The following is a 25,039-nucleotide window of genomic DNA, read 5'->3' as shown; positions in this document are numbered from 1 at the left end:
AGGTAAGTTGGAAGAGTTTTTTATTTTTCTGAAGGATGTAAACATTAATAGAAATGTTGTTTTGTTTTTCGAAATTAGATATTTGCTTAGGGAGCATAGGGAACTGAATTCCCTTCAATTTCAAAACTTTCAAGTAATGCGGATATGATGATATTCTATCTCTGTGATGCATATAAGGATACAACGCTGAAGTCACTGCCCAGGCGAAGCATGCATTATCATGGTTCTTAACATTGACACATGCCTCCTTCTTTTTATGTTGGTAACTCAATATATGATGAGCCACTCCCGAGATCTAATTTATTTATAGCAATTTCCAGAGATATTATCTTATACCCACTATCAAATTCTTGGAATTCTTCAAGATCTTTCAACATGGGTCATTGATTTCTTTATTAACGGTTTAAACGGAAAATTTTAAAACAATCTTCACAGCGTCTTATTTATTCGCAAATGCCAAATTTTTAAATGATTTTCGAGGTATTTTTACCGACATATTTCATCTGAAAAAGTATATTCATGTTATTAAGGAATGGAAGAGTTTAAATATATATTCGCTTGACCAATGCAATGAATATGAAAACAGACATACTCCTCTTGTGTCTTTTGAATTTAGAAGTTGATTTAGATTATGATGAAAAACTACATAATAATTATCATAGCATTGTGTTCCACTTGCTTCTATTTTATAATAAATATTCAATAGCAAATAAATTTATTATTTTACGTTATTATGCGTAGAAAATCTTCGTACCTCCCTTAAGATTGCGGTAACCAATCCCTTTGGCAAGGGAGGTAACAGCACAAGCGCTAGAAAGGGTTTTTTATGTGTAATAACGTAACTGAAATGAAGACCCATACTGAGATTTATTCTCACATATACCATTTCAGTTTTAGGTAAAGAATGTTTTGAAGGACTGGAATGTTTATTTTTTTATTCACACCCTATGCCATAAGAAGAAGACGCAATTCCATAGTTCACCTACCACGAAACCAATTTGACACCTCAATCGTAAAGCTGCTGCTGCTGCTACTGGAACTTTATGGTTAGTATATTATGAATTAATAAAAAAATGACTGATCAGGTGACTCCCACATCTCCATTTATACTATTAACTGAATGTCATTATGATTATGCTATAAGAGAATATTTCAATAATAATAATTTGTATGAGGCTTTGATGTTTTTGCACTATATTTGACATTTTTAAGCAAAATTTGGCATTTTAATGTTTACGATGGTATTTATCGTTGTTGTTGGTTCAATAACAAAATTCTATTTTGATATCTTTCCCGGATATCCTACCATTATTAACGCTGTAATTCGCGCTCCATCTTTCCATATCTCTATTTACTTCACCGATAGCGCCATCTTTCCATATCTCTACTCACTTCACCGGTAGCACCATCTTACCATATCTTACCAAAACTTACATTTTACAGATACCATATAAGGAATCAAGCGAAAAGGCGTGGTCACGTGACTTATGAAAAGTGGAGTGGAGGGGTTGGTCTCAAGTGCCCCATTACCTACTGACCTTAAATGATAAATACCAAAAGTGTTACCAAACTCTGAAAAATCACGCTTGAGTCAATCCGCTTTCAAGATTTGAGTAGGTTTATTTGAAATGAGAGCATCATGAAAATACTAAAATTTATTTTTGAACAAAATACAAAAACTTTGTTATTTGTATGTCAAATACAATTGCAGAACGTCACACTTATCTATTACTATTTAAAATTTTACACAGCAATTCTCTATATTTAAAAAATCAGTCAAAGACTTAGAATATAATGAGTATTATTTACACTGTACAAATTATTAACATAGATGACAAGAAACATAGAAAATTTTGATATTAAAAATATACTTTTGTGCAATTTTCCTTTTTCTTTGGAAGCTTTATTAATTATTGCATAGTTGAAACTACTAAACAACTTAATACACAGGACAAATATATTTATGATTAACTAAGTAGAGTAAAAAGCAATTAGAAAAGGCACATATATTTTCTAATATTTTTTGAGGGTGTCTAAATAATTTCTTTTATCCTATATAAAAGTTTCTTCTTAAAAATATACAGAAGATTTTTCTTATTTATTTAATTTGAAACAGTAAGTATAATACTAGTGTAAAAAATATTTGTAATGTAGAGGATCATTCAAATAAAAAATGTGGGTATGTATTTCAATAGTTCTAAAACTTCTCTATTTTTCTGTATAAATTGACAAGCTAATGCTTTTATTTTTATCTTTGATTGATGTTCAGTCTTTCCCCTCATTCATAAAAATATATGCAACTGCCTTGTTGTATAAAAATAGGCGATCATATGATTTATTATTTAGAATTTATAGAGGTAGACAATATTATTACCAGAAATACAACCACAATTATTTATGTTGTTTCATTATAAATTCTTAGTTTAAAAAAATAGTGTATGATTTTTGAGTAATAAAAATCTATATACATCTTGTAGAACTTAAAATTCAAAAATTTAAGATTCTCAACAATGTTAACCGCTATACAGAGGTCGGTATAAGTCAGGCAACGCTCTCGAAAAATCGCGTAAGTCCGGCAACGTTCATAAGTCTGGCAACGCTGTCGAAAAAGATTAAAACGAAGCATGTTCGTGTTACGTCGTATCTCGGTACGAACGCGAATTATGAAACCGAATTTCAACAACAATTTCCGATCTCGTCGCTACCAAATCATTCAACAGTGTGGAAGACCTACAAGAAATTCTTTAAAAAACGGGCTCTGTTGCCGACGCGTCTTGTTCTGGGCGGCCGGTATCTGTAACAACTAACGAAAATATGGAAACAAACAGCGGCAACTGCAGTGTGGATTTCGGAAGAATTTCAAATATCCGACCGTTTTTTACAATGAATGCTAAACCACATGTACTATCGAGTTTACCATCGGCGACTCCTTCACTCGCTTCATGAGGATAATTTCGATCGCAGATTGGAATTTTACAAGTGGTACCTCAGATAAAGATACGGATGATCCGCAGTTCTAGCATTCAGTTTTGTGGTCAGATGAAGCAACCTTCAAGCTGAACGGTACGATACGGTCAATTGACATAACTTCATGAACTAGTACGACCTGAATCTTAACGTCTTCATTAAAGAAAAATTAAATCTGCCTGGTGTGTGTGTGTGTGTGTGTGTGTGTGAACTCGCGAACATCCGTTATTTGACGCATGGAACTTGGCCACACTACGCGTTATGGGTGCGGGAGTACCGTAATGTTCATTTTGGAAGAGGATTCGTTGAGAAACCCGCACGGTCATGTCACCTGACACCCTGTGGTTTCTGTGGGGGTTGGCACCCTGAGGGGGCATTCTTAAGGACCGCGTTTTTGTATGATTACCACGATATCCAAATTAAAATTCGCGGACAGCTTGACATGTTTCGTCGGACATTCCTCTCTGTTGAGAAACGTTACCGTAAATGCTTTGATCAAGATAGGCATCAATGTGAATCCTTTCTCAAATCCCCTTTGTAATATCTTTTAATACTCTCATTTTAACGCTGCTTTTTTATTTTAATGTAAATTTATTGCCTGACTTATACCGACCTCTGTAGTAACTTTTTCACATATCAATTCAAATACAAAATATATTAAGAGTGCCATAAACTAGCCAGTATGTTATAGACATTATAAAGGGTGAATAAACTCTTATTCCAAAAGCAAACTGTAGAATCTAGATGAGATTTGTTGTCCATCTAACCCAGTTTAAATTCAACCAAAAAGTTTCTTCTACAGGAGCTAGCATCTTTTCAAGATTACATGTTTAATCGGTACTTTAAGCACAACTCATTGTATTATCTAGCAGTGATAAATTGGTTACTATAAAACAGTTAAGTGTTTTGTATTGCCATCACAAATGTTAAAAGCGAGAGTATAAATTGAATTAAAATCTATTAGTTGTCAATTTGAAAATGCATTTACATTTATTTTTAAGCTAGTTTTGAACCACTACAAAACTTTAAAGAAATCTTAATTTGAAAGAAGTGTTAACAGATTTATCTTTCTAATTACTTTTTCAAAACCATATTCTTGGCGTCACTATTACTTATAATTAGATATTGGATGAAAATTATATATTTCCAGGTTAAGTGGGGGATAGGACCAATACAATAGTCAGAAGTCGACTAAGTGTCCTTAGATTTAATCTCATCAAATTCCATAAACTTTGGCTGAACTATAGTCAATGTGGGTCCTCGCCCCACAGGGGGCAATTTTATTGTAAAAGGGGAAAATGAGCTCAGCACGAAGTTAACCTTTTGCTCTAGGCCATTTAAATGCAATGTTAGATTTCAGGGCCAAAATTGAAAGAAACAAGAAAATTCTGAAATAATTGCAGTCAATAAATATTATAAATTCGTTTGACGAGAACAAAATGTCAACTGGGTTTTTGGCGTCGTCAAGTTAGCTGCCATGCGGCAGACTAAAGGATCCGAGCGGACTCCCGGACGGTTCAAAATCAAAGTTGATGATGAAAGAAAACTGAGGCGATTTGTGAAGAATCCGCGGTATGATGATGCCTAGCAAAAAATGAAGATCGCTGGCATGTTGTAGCCAATATTAGTGAATTTGTCTGATATATCATATATACAGTATTGAGAAGAACTCACAGAAATACAAAATGATAAGTCAGTTAAAATATTAAGAAAAGTATAGCTTTCCTGAGTATCTTTCTATTTTCTATAGGGGTATTTTCACTATATGTCATTGAATGCAAAAACTACAAAATTAAAACTTGATTTTTCTCGAAAACTATGAATAATGGCGAATTTAGACATTTTTTCTGTAAAATAACTAATAATAGTTATCCATATTGCTATAAAATTTGTCAGTAGCGAATAATTTTTTATTGTAGGCTTAGAAAATTTAGCAAATTTGCAGTTAGTAAATATCAATTTTTAGCAGACAGAATTTTTGGATAATGGTTAGGTTAGATGGGCATAAAATCACATGTTTTGTGTGAAGTTTGCGTTTGACGGAAAAGTTTCTGTACACTGTGTATAATACAAAAAAGAGGATTCACTGAATATTAAATTCATTGAAGGAATATTTAATTAACAGACATTAACTTATACAAATTTTAACAATATAGTGAACTGTTTTACGTGAGTATATTTGAAATCATTAAAATATCTAATACTAGAAAATTACACAGTATAAGTCAAATTATATAATGACATTTTACCATACAAATTCCATTAGATTGATACATTCCTAACGTCCAATAAATTACTATTTATTTGTCAGTATATATTTCACATTAAATAATTAAGTTATCAATCATAACCATCATAAAATTCATTTATGTGTACAAAGTTACACTTTTTCGATAATTGCATCAGTGATAATTTATTTAGTGCGTAAAAAAATTTATTATATATTTAGAAATAAAACATTTACAATCACCCCACATTGTTTTATGTATAGACAGATACATAGATAGAAACATCTATTTCTATCACAGTAGAAACTCCAAAATCGAGAGAACCACATTTCAATTCAAAATGGATGGTGTCGAGCAACTTGCGGTGATTAAGTACTCGAGTTTATTCATGCCAACGCAAATTCCGAAAGATTTTGTGAAAATATAACGGAATCTGCATGACATAGTGCACACATGTTGTCGTGAGTTTAAAGATGGTAGGCAGTCGTATACAAAGGAACATGAAAGTGGAGCATAACATAATAGATGCTCACAAGTAAATTCGAAAGGCATTTTTTTTTCAACATACCTAGTATACACAATATTAATTACAATGAATGTGTCATATGGCTCCAGTAGTATGATGTAGAGACCAAGTATGCAGATTAAGGAGTGGCGTCATCGAGGTTCAGCACTGCTGAAAAAACTGGAGATTAAACCATCAGCAGCGAAGGTCATGCTAAATGAATTTTGGAATATTAAATATGAAAAATATTGTTAGATTACCAGTAAAAAGCGGTCACACTCACAGGTGCTTATTGTGTCTATTAAGTTTTAAACAAAATGAGGTGCAAAGATTTTTCTTGCATTAGTATAACACACAGTCACAGTTCTACCATTACAACAGCCGCAATGGGTGGAAGCAAAGGGTGTATGGGTGTATTAAAGGAAGTTTTGATGGTTCAATATGCATTAATGAGGTTAGCAATCGAAAATAATTGGAAAACACCACGAAATTGCAAAGTGGATAGAAAATATTGGAAATTCATATGGAAGAATAATATTACAAATTAACACATCTGAAGACTAATAGCTCGGACGCAGAGGAAAGAGAGATATTTATAATGAAGGAAATCATTATATGGGAAGAATCAAGAATAATAATAGAGTAAGAAAAAACTGAAACACAATGAAATATAAAATATATATGGAAAATATTACTAGACACAATTGAAAATCTGACTAATAAAACCTGTTGATATTTTTATGATGGTTGTGCAATATTATATAAAATTATATAACCAATTATTTTCTCATGATCTTTGATAATTTTCATCCCAAAAAATAATATTCAGTGAATTCATTATAAATGATATAAAAATAGAATACAATAAAATTATCACCACTACTATTATCTGTTATACAAACAATAATTCTATAAAAAAAAGTAAAAACATTTTTTTGGTTGGTTGAAAAAATATTCAAATTATGCAGTTTCACAGAATATATTAGACGATAAAAACTGTCGAATTCTTGTAAATAAAAATTAGCAGACTTGAGAAGTTATAGAACGATTTATAAAATTTATATGATTATAAGTATCCTATCCATTATAAGTGTCCTATTCATATATTGGACAACGACAATATTTTACCATTTCATTTTATTCCAGGAGTTGTGTTCATCCAAAAACCTTCTCGATACGTGCATGCAAATACTTTTGTATATAATTTGATACTTTATTAGTATACGAGCTCAAAACTTGGATTTGAAGGCCATATTGTGTATATTAATATCCTTTGATAAAATATTTTTAGTCGTTTGGAGATAATTTACTATTGTTACTAACTCGTCCCCGACATGAAGCCGGCCCTGTCGGTTATAATGGAATTCTAGGATTTGGCAAAGTTGCGGCTCATTTGATGTTTTGATTGTTTGATTTTTCTTTTGAACTAATTTCTAGAACGGTCTTTTTATTTATTTGCTTTGTTTTTTATTTACTTTAATTTTTGAGAATTTCTTTTTGGGTATATAAACAAGTTTGTTTAGCGGAGTTAGTTAGTTTATAACAAGTAGTCATAGTGAATGGAACGAAAGGAAACGAAAAATTTAAATTAATTATATAAGTTAGTTAAATGTACTGTAAAGTGTTTAAAGAAATTAAGAACGTAAGAGACAGTGTTTATAAATTTACCCAACGATTAGAAATAAATAAATAATAAAACCATTACAATATATTTTTTCAAATTATTTCCGTATAAATGTGATTTTTTTTAATAAATGTTTTTTGGAAATTGCTGTTAGTTTATGATTATTAAAATCTTATCCATCACAATAAATTCTATTCTATAAAAATAAAATTATTTTGTTTTCTTTAAATGAAATCCAACTATATATGTTCTGGGGTTTTGATTACAGCCTTGAACATTTGCATGACTCTCTTTGCTAACAACATTCTTTTCTACATTTATTTCTAGAAGAGAATGGAATTTTCTGTGAGATAAACATTCACGCATTTGTTGGCTATTCGCTTTGGATTTCTCATTTGCTAGCATCTATGTTACTGATTAAATTTCGCATCCTACTGACTGCGCCAATTAATTAATGAGAACTTTAAAATCCGTTTTTTAAAACAAAAGTTTATTAAATTCAAATTTACAAATGTAATATCACAACTTAACTATAAAACTGAATCAACAATAATAAATAATTAATGCCGCAATCTTTGGAAAAATTGTTTTTTTATACGACGATACTGCAAGATTGAAGACTCCTACGTCTTCAAGAGGGTGGAGATAACTCACGCGAAACTAGTATTTTTATTTATATATTTTTGAACTATCAATGAAAGGTTGGATGCACGTTTTTTTGGATCGATATCTCCTGGACTATTATTCGAAAACTTGGACTATTAAATTATTAAAACAAATATATGAAGTTGGTAATTGTAATTTATCTAAAACTAGTAATTGACAAAAGTAATTGTTAAAAATAAAAAAGGCTTAAGTAATAGGTTCTCAATAATAATAACCTTGACGAAAAGATCGGTCAATTAGTCTAAATGAGATTATGATCAAATATAATTTGATGGAATTTAGTTCTCTGAAACTGTGATTACTACTGTGATACTTTTTCACCAACTTATCTGTATAGTTTTCATAGAAATACTGCAGTCTTGTTTATTTCTCTAGAACAAATATACAATTATAAAATATAAAGTTCCAAAGGTAGATTCACCAACACTTTCAACCTTTCAAGCTCTTTACAAGAATTAAGACAAGAATTAAGATGGTATAATCTTTACTTACTTTCATTTAAGTACATTCTGATTTCTATATGCCATAGTCAGAGGTCTCTTTCCTGAATGACTGATTTATCTTAGGTTTGACCTTACACTAAAGTATTTATAGTGAAACCCAGAAGTATCTAAGTTTCCGCAAACAAGTTTGAAGTTGAGTGGATAGAACAGTATTATTATTGATAACAGAGATGAATAAGGTATAAACATTTCGAAAGAAAAGCTCTAATTAGGAGGAAGTGGTATTTTCATATCAAAAATTTACGTATGTATTAGCAAATTACCATATTCCCATTCCGATAACAAGTTTTCAAATTCTTGGGTTTGCATTTAGATGAGAAACGTACATGGGAAAGACACATCAAAAACAAGAGAAAACAGTTAGATTTGAAACTAAAAAATATGCATTGGCTACTCAACAAAAGGTCTCAACCAAGACTCGAAAATAAATTGCTCATCTACAAAACTATATCCATACCAATCTGGTCATATGCAGTAAACCTTCAAATACGAATATACTTCGAACTTTCCAATCCAGGGTATAGCCCGCTGGTACGTTACTAACTAAACAATTCATAACGATCTGAAGATCCCACTAATCAAAGATGTGATAAAGAACTTTTCAATGACCACAACCATGAATTAATAAATAATCTATTCAACCAGCCACTACCAGAGAAGATTGAATAGAATATGCCCAGAAGATCTCCCACAATAAATACTCTCAGAGTACCGTTAATGAATGGTTCCTGATTCACTTTAGTAACTTATAGACAATTTACTTATTACTCTGCTTTTAGAGTAGATTGTAAAAGTGCTGTATATTATTAAAAAAAATGTATTGTATTGAGCTATAAGGGAAAAACTACAAAGTTGCAGACCACGATGACTTCGGAAGTAAAGTAAAATGCATACATTGGAGAAACTAAAGAAAAGAAGGCATTTATTATATATTTGAAATTGGGATAAAGGGCCTATTTCTTATAGCCCACTATATAGTTAAGTAGTTAAGGAATAAATGTGAGGAATCCTGCCAAGAGGATTCTCCCGCTGGAATTATTTTTCGCAGAAGAAAGCTTATTGGTGGAAAACTGTATGAATATGACCAACGGCTCCAAAAATTTCACCTTTATGTTTTAGGTATCAAATACGATAAAATAGTTGATGGCTTATATACGGTAGAAAAGATGAATAAACCCATTTTTGAGGAATGAAATAAAAGAATGCAAAGAGAATTTTTTTAATTTTAAATATGCGCCCGACGAAAAGTTATCTATGAGGAAAAACAATGGGAAAGGTTTTAAATTTGGGGTCAAGGTCAAAGCATAATAATGTTTTCATGTAAATGATGTTTATATTCAAATCCATGAAAGTTTTTAATGGCTACATATGAATATTGTTGATATATTATTTTCATTACCCTTTTTTATCAAGTACTTTTATTAGAAAGACATAACCTGCTAATCAGAGCGTCATAATCAGCTAATTGATTTTAATGAATTAGGAAAACGTTTTATTTAAAAATATAGAAGAAATGCAATAGGTTGTATGAGTTATCGTCCATAAATTTAGGGTGCTACTACAAAAAATGGCAGCTAGCCCATTGGGCTCCGTAAAGAATTGTGTTTTTAGATATATGGAATTAGATTTTTCAAGTTCAATGAAAAGATTAGAGACATCTTGTAATTTGTTTGGAATCGATTCGATTAGGAGAATTTTATGACATTCGTTAAGAAGGATAGGAATTTCCTTGATGTAAGGCACCAAATGACGAATTAATAAATTATGTATATTTTATAAATATTTACAAATTGAACCAATCGACATTCTAATAACAGGACGTGTTTTAAGAATAATTTTAAATAATCGTACTTGCGGTGAGGTTCGATCGTCACGGTGTCAAACCAAAGTTATACTACGAGATCTGGTAGAAAATATAATAAATGCTTTTTGTATCAACTAGTAGTTTTTTAAAGATTTTGAGACAATAAGCGTTGAGTTTGAATTCGTTTTGGCTATAGTAAGATCATGTTTGCAGTACCTGTTATGGAAATCTATGTTTAGTGATAATTTAGAACCTTCCAAACTGTTTGCTAATGTAAGAGTGATTTAGAAGTGGAAACGGACGAGTAAGAATAAGCAATTTTTTTATTGTGTGTGATAAAATAAACTTGTAAGAATTAATCAACTACTTTTTTCTTCACCATGATAACGCGCTGTGCTACAAGTAACATTTCACGACCGCCACAAGTCTTGATGTCCAAATCCGCCTTACTCACCATTTTCAGTACCATGAGACTTCTGGCAAAAAGGAAATGTACTAAAAAAGGAATGTTTCAACTTCAAAGCTGATTTTGAAGAGGTTACGGCAAAACAGATATTCCGAAAGAAGCCTTCCGATCATGGATGCAACGTGCATTAATAACCAAGAGCAGTAATTTGATAGAGATTAACTCAAATTTTTACTTATAACAAAGTATTTCTGCTCAATAAGCAAGTATCAAAAATAAGATATTTTAATATTGAATGTACTTGGGAGGACTGTTTAAATTATGAAAGAGCTTGATGAATCTATCTTTTCAAAAACTTCAACAAAACGCTCAGGTAACATTTTATAAATTAATATTTTACACGTACGCTTCAACATGTCGACCTTCCAGTCTATTAAAAAATACTTTCCAGCTATGTACAGTTTTACCCGACCAGATCCACACGCTGGATGTAATACCAACGATCATGGTCATCAGATACTTGACCATGAATACTTCAAACCTAGGATGAGCTTTTTCTTTCAAATCCCTCGGACAGGGTATGGCGTATTTTGATTTTTCACACATATCTTGATTCCATGTCTAAAACAGAATATGGAGTTGATTTTAAAAAATAAACCACTATTTTATTTTTCACTTAACAAATCGTTTCATAGGTAGAATATTTTATTTATATATGAGGATTGCCTGGAAACTTTGTAACTTCAACCAGAAGATATTAGAACTTAACAATTGAAGTTGGAAAATATACATTCTCAGGCGTTGATAAATTCTCTCTAAAATTTCAGCTACTTTGGACTTTTTGATGATGATATAAGTGAGTAGTTGTGAAGATTTTTCTGAAAATGGGGAAAAATGGGGAACGAGCTGTCATTAAATATTTGTTTTTGAAAAGCAATACGCCTACACATACAAAAGAAGAGTTAGACACTTTGCACTATCATTTACAACCGTACACTTTTAGGCAGCTGTCTACAAACGTAGCCGTATCAGCTTGAATGACGAAGGGCGTTCAGGATGGTCAAAAACTGCGACAACCAGCGATATCATCGATAAAATTAACCAAATGGCACTGGCCAATTGTCGGATTAACTTTGAACCAAAAGCGCAATCTAATGAATATTTCCTTGGTCTTATTGATGCCGTTCAAGCAAAACGAGTCGGATTTTTTCGTCGATTCACAGCAGTAGAAGAAACCTGGATCTATAACAACTGTTTTTATGGGATTGTCATGTGAATGTGTTCATCGACTCTCTTCAAAATATTAAAAATATAACAGGAAAGAATTATACATCACTGCTTGATTAGATAAATGAGCAAATTGCAAAAAGTGACTGAAAATTGTCCCATCAGTACAACACTCTTTAACACGTGACACCAGAGAACTGGGGAAAAGCAGTCCAGCATGTCATTAAAGAATAGAAGAAAATGTGGGATCTTGACTACTTCATCGATCGGACCGTTGACCCGTTAATTATAACGTCAAGAGGAGATGACAGTTCCTCAGATGACGAAGAATTATGATTTTTTATAATTTGATTTCTGTATAATGTTCGATAAAAAATAAGCGTACCTAATAGTATGTATATAATGCCTAATTTTTATTCTGTTAAAATAAAATTCTTTCCTTTTTACGAATATCCTACCGACACGCCTTTGGCACACTATTTTCAGTGTTTGTGAATGGATAACAATAGGTTAAACCCATAAATTGGGCCCAATCCGGTGGTACTACCTGCACTTGATAAATAAAAAATTTACAATGAAACCAATGCCAAACTATGAAAGTGGCTTAAATATTAGTTAGTCCGTTTGCATACCTAATCAGATTTTGTTACTCTATACCTTTCTAAAATAAACTATAGTTACACAAACTACTATTATATATTAGTAACTCACCAGCATCCATTCATCGAAATAACTGTGTTCGTAAATCAAACAGGAAATTACTACAAGAGCAGGAAGCGTGTACAGAACGGAAAACACACCAATTCTAATCATTAGTTTTTCTAATTTGTCCGTCTTTGTGCCGTCATGTTTCATAACTGTTCGTATGCGGAATAAGGAAACGAATCCTGAAGTAAGGAATATAGTACCTATCACCAGATACACGACGAGAGGAATGAGAACGAACGTTCGCATCGCGTCTACGTTCCATATACCAACATAACAGACCCCGCTAAGTATATCACCTGAAACAAAATAAATCATTAAAAAGAGAAACGAGATAATATTCCTTATTATTAGTGATAATCTTTTCTGTATAGATTTCAGCATGAACTGGTTGGTATCCCGGAACAACTAAAGTCTAAAAATAAGTTTGATCCCAAATACTTCCTCAATCCTTCGAAGATATATTCCTATGCCTCTAATTTGCAACAAAAAACTTCATTAAGTTTTAGTTGAGGAGTTACGGTATCTTCTTATTTTCGATTGATTGTTTTTCGATTTTTCACCCTGAACACAAATATGTGTGTTGTGTTGTACGGAAAGGTGTTTATTATCTCGAAAATAATGACGTTAATATTTTCAAAATTTTCCATTTATACCTATTTACTCCAGGTAATTAATATTGGAGCCACACGAAGTAGAAAATAAAGGCTGCGGGTGAAACTGAGGGGAATTTTACGTGAATCCAGTTTTTGTCGTCCTCGTAGCAAATAAAAGCCAATCAAATTTGTTTTCACAATTTACCTTATGTTAATTATATATAGATATTTATGGAATTTGTAATTTTGTTTTTTATTTTTCAACAATAAGATATTTGTATTTGAAGACTGAAATGTTATGGAGGCGAACGGAACCTCAACTAACGAACCTGTTTATTGTATACCAGAAGATATTAATGATTTGTATATTAATCAATGTTTTTAGTTCGAATAAATAAAAGGATTGTTCTCATTTGCAAAGAAGTAAATAGATTCTCATTAACGAAAATTCCGCATTCTAAATCTTCTTTGATCTATCCATCTATAAGAGAGCCAAAGAGAGGAAATCGTCTTTCGTTGATTATCTGATCAGGTGAATTATAGGCGATACAAGATCTTAATCTGAATTTGAAAACTTCCATTAATTTATAGTATTCATGAAAAACGTGACGTTGCCTTAATTTAAACCGCTGCAATAAAGGATGAGACATGGTAGGTATCAGAGTCGGAACAAAAACAGGGTTAGGAAATTTGAGAAGGTATCATGATACTTTCGTTATTTCTTTTATTTTGGTTATACGGTAAGGTCGCTTAAGAGTACGTACCTAACTTTCTCTGGGCTATAAATTAGTTATACTCAATCGATTTTCGAAAATAAATATTTATTCAAGTGAGAAATATATAAAAACGAATCAAAACTTAACGATTTTCAATTATGGTTAAAAGAAATCTAAAAATAGTAAACCGTAAAAAAGAAACATCCCAGAGAACGCACGCGTACTCTTGAAGAAGTCGTCGTTGCGCACTCTTGGATTTCAATCCATCTCGAATTAAAACTGAATTATCGACACTAAATAAAAATCTATTGTAGCGTGTAAAGCGCATAAGGTTAAACTAAAGATATATCATCTCGTCGGTTCTGGATACTTCTGGACCAAATATGAATGAAGTTATATTTCCATTAGATCAAGTAAAGATCGGTTTAAGACTTTGCGTTGATGACCTGTCAATGAGAGGTAAATAACTGATTAGAAGATCGGAACATATTTATAGTTCTTTCTGTGATGTTGTTTTCCAAAAAATATATTTTTGTTCGTGCTTTTTTTGTGTGAGTTAAACAAATCGATTAATGATCGAAAATAAAAGAGTTGATTGACAGTTTGCAGCCATTCAAATCGTCTGTGGAGGCCGAATATTATACCAGAGATTCGTCTCTGTTATCTGCAGAAACAATACTAAAATTTGTTTTGCAGTAGTGCTCACTCAAGACACAGTGTTAAGTACTGAATTATATGAAGTACTACATTCAGGGGTTGGAACGTCACACAGGAATATTAATATACGAATCCAAACAAATATCATGAAAATGTAAACCAATTTGATGATAAATCTACTATGCAAAAAAAATTATTGGATTAGAAATGAGGAAAACTTATTCAAGATGATAACTTTACAGAAAATATGGAAGAAATAGTAGAAGGGAACTTAGATTCACCGTCATTAAGAAATTATACATTATAGGAAGATTAATAATTTCAAATCTAGAAAGATGCCATGTGCTTAGCATACATACTCAAAAAGAGAAATATTTAAAGCACTAAAAAGGAAATGCTTGCAATTGAAAGTTATGGGATAATACTTGTCTGCTATTGCTGACAATAAACCCTATAAGTACAAAAGCTGAAAGGGATTTTCTGGGCCACAGGCTATAATTGCAGCTGTATCAGAACAAATGGCACGAGGAACACTATTTGTTTTCTAGGATCTCTTTTTTATTTTACAACGAAAAGCGAAAATCATTCTGATTTGACCAATCTATAGTGTTTCCACGAGATGTATTACGATTTTGTGTGTACCCTACCAAAATTCAACCTTCATCTATTTTGTTATTAGGTACATACTTTACATGAGATTAAAAATTTTTGAAAATATTCAAATTATTGCTATAAAAATATGGTTGCTCCGCTCATGTTTGGGATTCTATGTTTATAGCTAAGAGACTAGATTAACTTTATTGTATATTTTAAACGGCTATTTGGAATACGTCTTTATACATGAAGAAAATTTTAATTGCTACACAAGAATAGAAAGCTTTTAGTAAGCACTTAACCTCAAACAGAAGCAAGTATCGCTGTAGAAAAAATCTTCTTTTAGAAATTAGGGTGTTGAAATGTTAATAAATAATAACAAGAGAGTCAAATAAATAAATATCTATTTAGTGCAAGTCATTTTGTCTACCTCTAAAGAGGAACAGAAACATATAAAATTTAATATTTATAAATGTACTTGCGGATACAAAAGACGTTGTTCTGCATATTCAACAATTCGTTATAATCAATAATATTTTATATATAATCTTAACGCGAGTCGATGAAAAATATTTTTAGTTAATTCTTGAGGAGTATAAATGAATAAACTTGACGGTTTTGCAACGCGAGAAGACGCTACATATAATTGGATATGTGAAAAGACCGGATTTTCTAGATCCAACCCGCAAATCGACATTGTTTAATTTTGTGACTTATTAATAGTCCTGGCAAATGCCAAGAGAATTTGAAATTGGAGGCCTTCGCATGGAATGGGTGCGTCTAAAGAGATCATATTTTAATGTCTAATCTTGTACCGTGCATAGCTTAGGTGTATTTTAATTCCGAAGCAAAATAATAAGTTGTTTGGTGGCATTGCTAGTAAATCCAGCGAATTCAAAAATTCAACATTATAGTTGACTGCGTCGTCAGGATCGGTAACAGTGTGATCGATTTGAACAATATCTCATTGCGGATCAATATTATGAAGTTACTAGCGTCAACGCCACGTATCGTGCTGATTTAAGAATGTAAACTTCCAGGCCCCCATTTGAATGCATACACAAAAATTCATTCAATTCGATCCAGGCGTTTAGTTGCGGTATAATTAAATAACTAAATACCGACTGCAGCGCTATCTACTTGTTCTATTTGTGACTCTGAACCATCCAGGACCACAAACCACATATTTTATAAACATTTCACACAGATGGCCCATTATTGTTGTGTTGTACTCATGTTTCTGAGTCCTTTTGTTTATGTACAGTGTTAGCTGTGGTTAATTTTCCAAATTTACTTTCAATAAATGTGTAAAACATTAAGAATCTATTAATATGATGCATTTGTTCCCAAATCCTTGTAAGGACCCAAACTGTTTTAATAGATGGCTGATGGCTATAAACAATACAAAATTAACTGCAAGGAATTTATCATGAAATTCAAGTGATGCATTTTATTAAAATTGTATATAATCATTTAAAATGTAATATTTTCATTAGCTATTTTCGTATCCAATGTTTTGTTTCAAAATATATGTATATATACTTTCCTCAAGTTTTATTTTTACCTTATTAATAAATACACACACAGTATGTTTAGATTATTATTATAATTGAAGGAGTATCAGATAACTTTCGAAAGCCTTTTTGCCTACATTTTACTTAAGTAACGAAATAAGTGCTCTTGCAATAACTTAAATATTTTTCTCTTACCAAGATTGCAAGTAATACATTTCCAAATTTAATTTTTTTCATAATTGTTCTCAAAATTTCATGTATTGTGTTATTATATTTTGAAAAATATTATAAACAAAAACATAAATGTGAAAATTCATTAGTTTTGAGATAACAGTGTGAACTACCTTCAAATTACGCACTATTTACTATATTTACGCCAGTATTTTATGAAGGATGTCATATTAGTTCAAGTTCAGACCCCCAGTCTGAACTTGAACCCCCAATTTGGTTAGAACAAATTACATTGTCGTGATCCATCTAAATATAGGTGATTTGTGTCCAGGGCGACATTCAAACACATGCAAAAATATTCATTCTTTCGGTCCAGCCGTTTAGGAGGAGTTCAGTGACATAAACACGTACATAAAGATTGAAAGAGAAATAAACGTGTTCAGTGGAATAAAATTGAGTAAAATATGCAATTTCCCACAAACTTTATCACTACGGCAACAAATAGTGACACCTTTTTTGAGTTTATTTCAATGTAATGCTTACCAATTTCGATGAGTCAGTTTACAAAATCATTTCTACCACTTGTCATTTCGCACATAAGATTTTGGAAAAACAAGTTATAGAGACGTGTGTGTTAGAGATGAATGAAGTTCTTTTTCAGTCTGAAAGACGAGCTCCTATGTTCCTAAAATGTCTCATTTCAATACAATATCATAAGAAAGTGCCAATCAAAAACACACAGTTTAGTATTACTTGGTTCTATCTCATTCAAAACTTTTAGCTCTAAAGCAATAACATGGATTTATATTTGAAAAGTGAGTTTTAGTGCTATAACTGATGAAGAAGATTGTATGAGAGTTGATGATACAAATAAAGGGCACATAGATAAAATATACATTAGGTATTAAAATTTTGACTAGAATTCAAAGGGAAAGTGGTTTCATAGGATTTCACGCCTTTCAAACGCAAGAATAATGCTTTAAAATATCTATTAATTATATCCAAAGATATTCCAAATCTTTTCTTCTAGAGACCATATATAAATATTCAGGATTGCAATACTTTAGTTGATTAATCATCCAAAATATAGAAAGATAAAGTTCTAGGCCTAACTCAAAGACAACTAAATCTAAAAATGTTAGCATAGCTTTATTTCATCAAGTAAAAAATGATTTATGCACATAACTATGATGAAATGATGAAAAAATTGGACAGAACTACTTCCTAAAGAAACTTGCGAGTCTCTCAACCTTTTTCAGAGTCCAAAACTCCATTGGGAGATGCTCGCTTGCGAATTGAGAAACCCCTTACGCTATGAGAATGGAAAAATCAAAGAGGCATAGATTAAGGCGTACGAAAACTAGTCAAAACCTTTGAAGGTGAAACGTAGACAGGAGGCAAAGACTCTGGTAGGTAAAATCACATGGCACGTAGTCGTCGGTTGTCCCAGATACAATACAGGTATGGCTGCAAATTCGGATTGCCAAGTTTCTAGTACAGAGGAAGAAACTTTGCAATGGTCAATCAATATGAACATGTGGAGAAAAACCGTAGGATTTGAGCTAGTAGAAGAGCCTTGCTTCAATCCAGAGATATTTGTATTATTCTCCAAGGGAAAGTGCGACCTTAAGGACAATCAGATCACCCAGGCAACGAGGGCAAATAAAGCCTCTCCACTCTTAGTAAGAGTATTATTAGTTTTTTTCTGATTTCTTCTTAATACTTTATTGTTATCGATTCAATTAGAAATAATACGTGCGGAATAACGTCAAGTATTGCATTTTAATATATTAAAAAGGTATCATTTCCGAAAACTTCGTAATGAAAATAGATAGGGATGCAAAGAAAATGAGCCGACGAACGATGATGAGATTGAAATAAAAGAAGACATATGTAAATTATTGGAAAAAGTATAATTAAAAATGACTGAATACTGTCAATATTGTGTATTTTTTTGTAATCGTAAATGTTTTATTAGCTTATTTTTTTTTAAATAATGGTCATTCAAAACGCAAAAATTCTCGATGGAAATTAAAACTTGATTGAAAATAATAACCAAGCTATTACCCAGTCACAGACTGAAAACGAGCAACTGCAATTTGCATTTTGTTATGTTCGTTTACTTCAAGTACATCCTGTGACACAGGTACTAATTAAATACGTGGTTGCAATAATTATTGATTCTAGTAATCATCACATCGAGAACATATTTTTCTCCAGGAGGCTGAAGTTTTAATAAATCCTGAACTACAAGGAGGTCATTTATAAGATATTCCATTGGAAATAAGGATGGAAAGTTAATAACTATCAACCACGTACTATTGATAAGTTGGTTAAGCTAACATGACATTAAAGGAAATTTTTCACCACTTTTGACAGTCATATAAAGCACTATTTTTCATTAGAGAAGCAGTTGAGGCATACATAAATACGTTCGAAATTAGTAGTACATATAATAATTTTATGTTTTCTACCTTTAACTGGTATGTTCATTTGAATTAACAGTTATAGGTAATAATGGGTGGCGCAAAAAGAGCGCATGAATTTGAGATGAGTAGTGGGAGTGGGAAAGTAAAGGAGCCGAGGGACGGGGGCTGGTTATTTTGTAGGTTATGGCGTCCAATTATAATAGCAATGTCGCTATATGTGAATCGTGGCGAATCGCGTTTTCATTTTCATTGTTGAACATTTTCAACGGCTTTTTCGCACAGAGTTCAATATCCCACGAAATGGTTCGATATCTGATTGCAACACAATACTTCATTGGGTTGCCTCTTTTCGCATAACTGGATCAGTTATGTAGGAGAAGTCTTCTGGTCGTCTTAGCCAGGCGCGAACTCCTCAAAATGTCGACAAAGTTAGGTCGTCGGTTCTTTAAGGTCCTCGCCGCTCCACTAGGGGGCGCGTTCAAACTCCGAACTTGTCTCGACGCTCGCTGCTATGTATCCTAAACGATGATTGTCAGAAATAACGGAAAACTTCGGAGAAAGAATTTGATGTGTTTCGACGCGGAAGGACGCGACCTGTTTGAAGTTCAATTGAATCGAATTCAATTGAACAAAGTTATAAATTGGATAATCTAAACATTGTAATCATGTAAGTCCATTTTGTAATCAAAATGAAGCAGAGTATACTTTTTTGAAATTCATGAGTTCTTTTTGCGCCACGTTGTATAGGGTTAATATTTGCCTATTGTTTATAATAAACAACTCAGAATGTTAAACATACATATACTTTGTTAATGTTTGTTTATACACAATGAAAATTGAAGATATAACTTATCCATGGCGAAACACAAAAATACTTGATTTAAAATGAAAAATACTTTGCAAAAAAGATGTTCATAACACACAAAGATTATTTAATTTGAACTTTTTTATTCTTTCATGCTCCGACTCATGACTTATAGTTTCAGATCTTATATGAATTTTGTATATTCGTTGTGTTGTACGAGGATGACGCAACATCAATATATTAAGAGAGAGAAAGAGAGAGAAAATTACTTCCTCCGTAGTGAAACTTTGATTATGTAAATGTTTCTTTAGATGTAGTTCCAGTTAGTAAAAATTCAACTGTCTGCTGTGCAGTGAGACGAAGCATTATTGTTATGCAACATTAACTCGCTGGTAAATATTTTGTGGTTTACTGTAACTCCACATTGATCTTCAAGCTTAGTTGCTTTCACTAATCCCTTCCACTACGAAAGAAACTGCGTACATAACTTTGTTTAGAGACCTTTGCTTTAAGCCACATTTGGTGTTTGTGAATCTTCGTGAATCCACACACGACTAACCTGGCGGGTAGGAATATCATAAAATGGTATGCCAGTTTTATGAGCTGTCACTATCTTAAAAAGAATACGATGTACTCCAGCACTTACCTCATTACCTTCAACCGACCTTGAAATCATTCATTCTCTTGACGAATTCATATTCATATTTAGTTCGGAAAATATGCGTACCACTATTTTATATGTAGCTCAAAATATGCAAAGAGGCCCTCATATGTACATAGCTGTTTTTTTATTTTCTGTGATGTTTATAATCTTAAAGTTTTTAAAAAGATTAGTACAGTTTAGTGTGCATTATAGAAGGTGAGATATAGACAAAAGATCGGAATAGGTCAAGATCATACGATCAATTCACAATTTTCAGAATTTCCTGTTTTTCCTTGTTTTCATTTGACTTTTTGTTGGTGTCGTTTGCCAGCTATGTTTGCTTTGTCTTACATCAGAATCATTCAGTTTGTCACAGGTCTATGATTTTATTGCTTAAATTTCAATATATCTCAAAATATCAGTTAATGTTTGCAATTTTTTTGTTATTTATTACATTATTTTATTCACGTTTCTTTGTTGTTTGTGGGTGAATCTGCAATCTTGCAACACAATCTTGATTGGAATACTGAGATTCTTAAGCACCTCAAATCCTTCTCAAATTTTAAACACTTACTAAAAACACTTAACACTTAATTAAAATAAGTACTACAGTTTGCTGAAAGAATTTTGAATAGCCCGAACTCATAAATAATCTAGTTGTTAGAAATAAAGTACAAAGCATTGGTTTGAAGAACAAAAAAGTGAATAAAATTTGGAAAAAAAGCTACTACAACTTGCAAAGTAGGTACAAACGTACATTAATAGTGACAAAATCGGCAAGGAATGGAAAACGTCATACCTTAACCCAAGTCATAAGAAGGGAAGCAGAATGTATCGTGGAACTTACAGAGGTATTACAGTAAAGGCATCGATAAACAAATTATATAACAGAATACTAAAATCAGAATAAAACAAGAATCCTCTAACATTGAGGCTGATAACAAGCTGGACATGTAGATCAGCAGTCGATCACCTAATATATCTTACAAAAATTCTAAAAAATAAAAGGAGCTCCACTTATGACTTTTTGAACCAAAAAGCTTACCACTGGTCATACTATGGGAAACTGGAAACTTCAGTCTCATCTCTTCACGCGACACTATAGCGTGAGCCTTGGTAACTTCAACATTGCACCTCTATAATTTAGTGTTCGTTCATTTGAACCACAATCCTATAATTCGCATAATTCAGATTTAATTTTTGGCTTCTCTCTTATCTTCGTATTGTACACTTTGATATTCAAAACTTTCTGCCATACAATAACTGAATTACGTCTTGATTTTATAGAATATGGTTTATATCAAAGTTATCTTGATTCATCTTCCACTTTCATACGTTCATATATTTTCCTGATGACTTATCTTTCGAATTCTTCTTAATCTTTCTTTATCGTACATATTTTATAACCGTATGAGACTACTGGGTAAATAAGAGTTTTATAAATCTGCATTTTGACAGTGCGGTTTAGAAGTTTGTTCTTTAGTAAACTCTAATTTGTATAGTAGGCTCTAAATCTAGCTTCTATTCGCTCCTTGATGGATTCTGAGTAGTGTGCAGTGTTGTTATCAAATTTTCAAAGTACTTTAAGGTTTTCACTGCCTTAAATGTTCTATACACTTTGTTGGAAGTTTGATTTGCTAATGCGTTTTACTGTCATTCATTCCGACCTCTCTAGCTTTCTCTTCTGTCTTCAAAAAACGCCGTCAACTAGTTTTACTTCTTGCTAACAGTGCGATATCATCAGCTTAGGCATATATTTGTGTCGATTTGTTTAATACTCCGGTAGTTAAGATATTTAATGATGGAGACATTAGTGTTAAAATTAATGAAAGATTGCCGGAACAAATTCTTCATTGAAATCAATCGGAAAGACTAAAAAGGAAAAAACCACGAAAAAGTTAGCGAAAAGCCGTCGATAAGAAAATAAAAGAGCTTGGACTTGAGGTCTCTGGCTGGATAGAGATAGAGTCAAATGAGGTGGAAAGAAGATAATACATATTTTGATATATTGGACGTACCTCATTTATCTTTTCACGTGAAAATGAATGTTTGTAATGTATGATGTAAGTACATCCTCCAAACCTTTCAATATACGAGGCATTTTTTTTAAGTAAGTACCGTTTTGCGATTCCGCCGTCGCAATCCAAAGGTCGGCGTTCCGCACATGCGCGTTGGTTACCTACATCTCTTGTCTACGCACTGACGCCATTACAGTCCGATTCTTCATTGTGTACGTTGTTTACTGAGTGTTTAAGATGCCTCCGATAATCGTGAGTCCAGCCGATTGTGAAGTACGGGCTGTTATACGATTTTCTTAGTGCTAAAGGCGTAAAACCGATCGATATTCATCGTGAGATCTGTGAAGTTTACGCACAAATTATTATGAGTGATCATCACCAAAAAAATTGAAGTTTAAGAAAACAATTTCTGTCCGGAAAAACATGTGCACAGTTTTTTGGGACATAAAAGGAGTATTGCTGGTGGAGTTTCGGCCTCGTAATGAGACAATCAATGCAGCGTCTTATTGTGAGACATTGAACAATCTGCGTCGTGCAATCCAGAACAAAAGACGTGGCAAGTTGAGTAAGGGTACCATTTGTTCCTGCACTTGAAGAAACACCTGGGCGGTCAGAGTCTTCAAGACGATAATGAAGTCAAAACAGTTGTGATACTGTAGTTAACAAGTCAGGTGGTAGAATTTTATGAGGAGGATATACAAAAACTGGTGCCACGTTATGACAAGTGCTTCAATATTCACGGAAATTATGTAGAAATGTAGATTAAGGGACAGGCTTTCATGTAAAAATAAAATTATTGCGATATCTTTGCACTTCTTTTCTTAATTCCAAAACGGTACTTACTTAAATTTCACTTTGAAGGAAACTTAATTTATTCAACAGACGTGGTAGTTAAAACGAAATATTTATGCTGATATGGAGTTATTTTTAAGAAATCTACTTTATTTTTCCATTGTAGTGAGAAAATCTATCAAATAAATTATTTGGGATATCTGGTTCTCATCATTTTAATAAATTATTTTATCTTTCTTCCGCTTCCTCGCTCAGATGTTCCGATTGTAATAAGTAGGATGCTAAAAGAAAAAGTGAAAAATTCAGTGGAATATTGAATTTATTATTGTTAGGAGCTCGTCTATTGACTTAGACTTTAAAGACGGTCCTGTTCTATCATATCAATAGAATCAAAAACTAGAGTGGACACGATATGCAACATATTATTCTTTGTAACTTATTTACAGTATGTTATGTCTGTTGTCATAGAATCAATTTCTAAAAACGCCTTTTTATTTGTTTACATTCTAGAACCTAAATTATCAAGAAATTCGTTTTGTATAAATAGACGTTTGTGTATCAGCGAGTTAGTTACTAAATTTTATCCCGAACATATCGGGATAGACAAGTAAACGGTGTGTTTAAATAAATAAGTATGTTTTAATTTAATTAATAAGTCATAATGCATTGTTAAGTGCATAAATAAAGTAACTAATTAAGAAACACAGTTTAAATTAATTAGAAGAAAAACATACGTTAAGTCATTTCGTTTTTCTATTCAAATTTATACCGGTAGATTAAAGATTTGTTTACAAATTTTTTCCATCACCACTGTACAACGTCAGGTGTGCTAACTAGAAATACTGGTAGCATTTCTATAATTGTGAACACACTCGCAGTAATTATTTAATTAGTACCGACGGCAAAACAAGGAAATGAAGGAAAATTATAATACCCATAAAAGTTTATTCTTACGAAATAGTAGTTTGAAATGCCACCACAAATGTGGGCAAATAATGTAATTAACGGAATGAAGTTCTATAAAAACCAGGTATTCCTTTGGTTTATTAACTTGTCAATAAATCTATAGCTCAGATGATTAAAGATATATTTACTAATTTTATTATTTTTATTGCTTACGAAATCACGAAGTTATAAATTCATAATGGTGTCACACATGTTTTATACGTTGTTTCAAATAAATTCAACTAATTTCGCCAAACATGTGAGACATAAGGCTCTTTGTTACTTTTTTCCTGTATTATCCGTAGTGGTCAGACTCTTCTTGTGGGCGATGTGTTAGTTCACATTGGCGATGCCGCTTTTGCGATGTCATCGCGCGTTGTCCTGTTCAAATGGGTTAAGCGTCGTTTTAGTTATTTTCTAGCTTTCGAACCAAAAGGACGCAATGAATTTGGTATCCAAACGATTATTACTTATAGAAAGTACACGACTGCGAAGGCTAATTTTAAAGAAAAGCAAAAAAATAC

The 25,039-nt window shown here is 32.1% G+C and overlaps 1 protein-coding gene across 1 annotated transcript in view; it reads right to left on the bottom strand.

Moving 5' to 3' along the window:
- Nucleotides 1-1,642: 1,642 nt before the first annotated feature.
- Nucleotides 1,643-25,039, bottom strand: part of LOC130442432 (frizzled-7-B-like) — a 232,547-nt gene continuing 209,150 nt past the window's right edge. The window contains exons 2-3 of the mRNA XM_056776528.1: nt 12,642-12,934; nt 1,643-11,324 (exon numbers count right to left, since the gene is read on the bottom strand). Of these exons, the coding sequence (XP_056632506.1) occupies nt 11,100-11,324; nt 12,642-12,934 (518 nt within the window). The 3' untranslated portion in view covers nt 1,643-11,099. The remainder of the gene's footprint in view (nt 11,325-12,641; nt 12,935-25,039) is intronic.

Source organism: Diorhabda sublineata, chromosome 4 (genome assembly GCF_026230105.1).
Source record: "Diorhabda sublineata isolate icDioSubl1.1 chromosome 4, icDioSubl1.1, whole genome shotgun sequence".
In the NCBI taxonomy this organism is placed as follows: domain Eukaryota; kingdom Metazoa; phylum Arthropoda; class Insecta; order Coleoptera; family Chrysomelidae; genus Diorhabda; species Diorhabda sublineata.
Note: the sequence above shows the minus strand (reverse complement) of the source record. Positions and strands in the feature narration are given on the sequence as shown.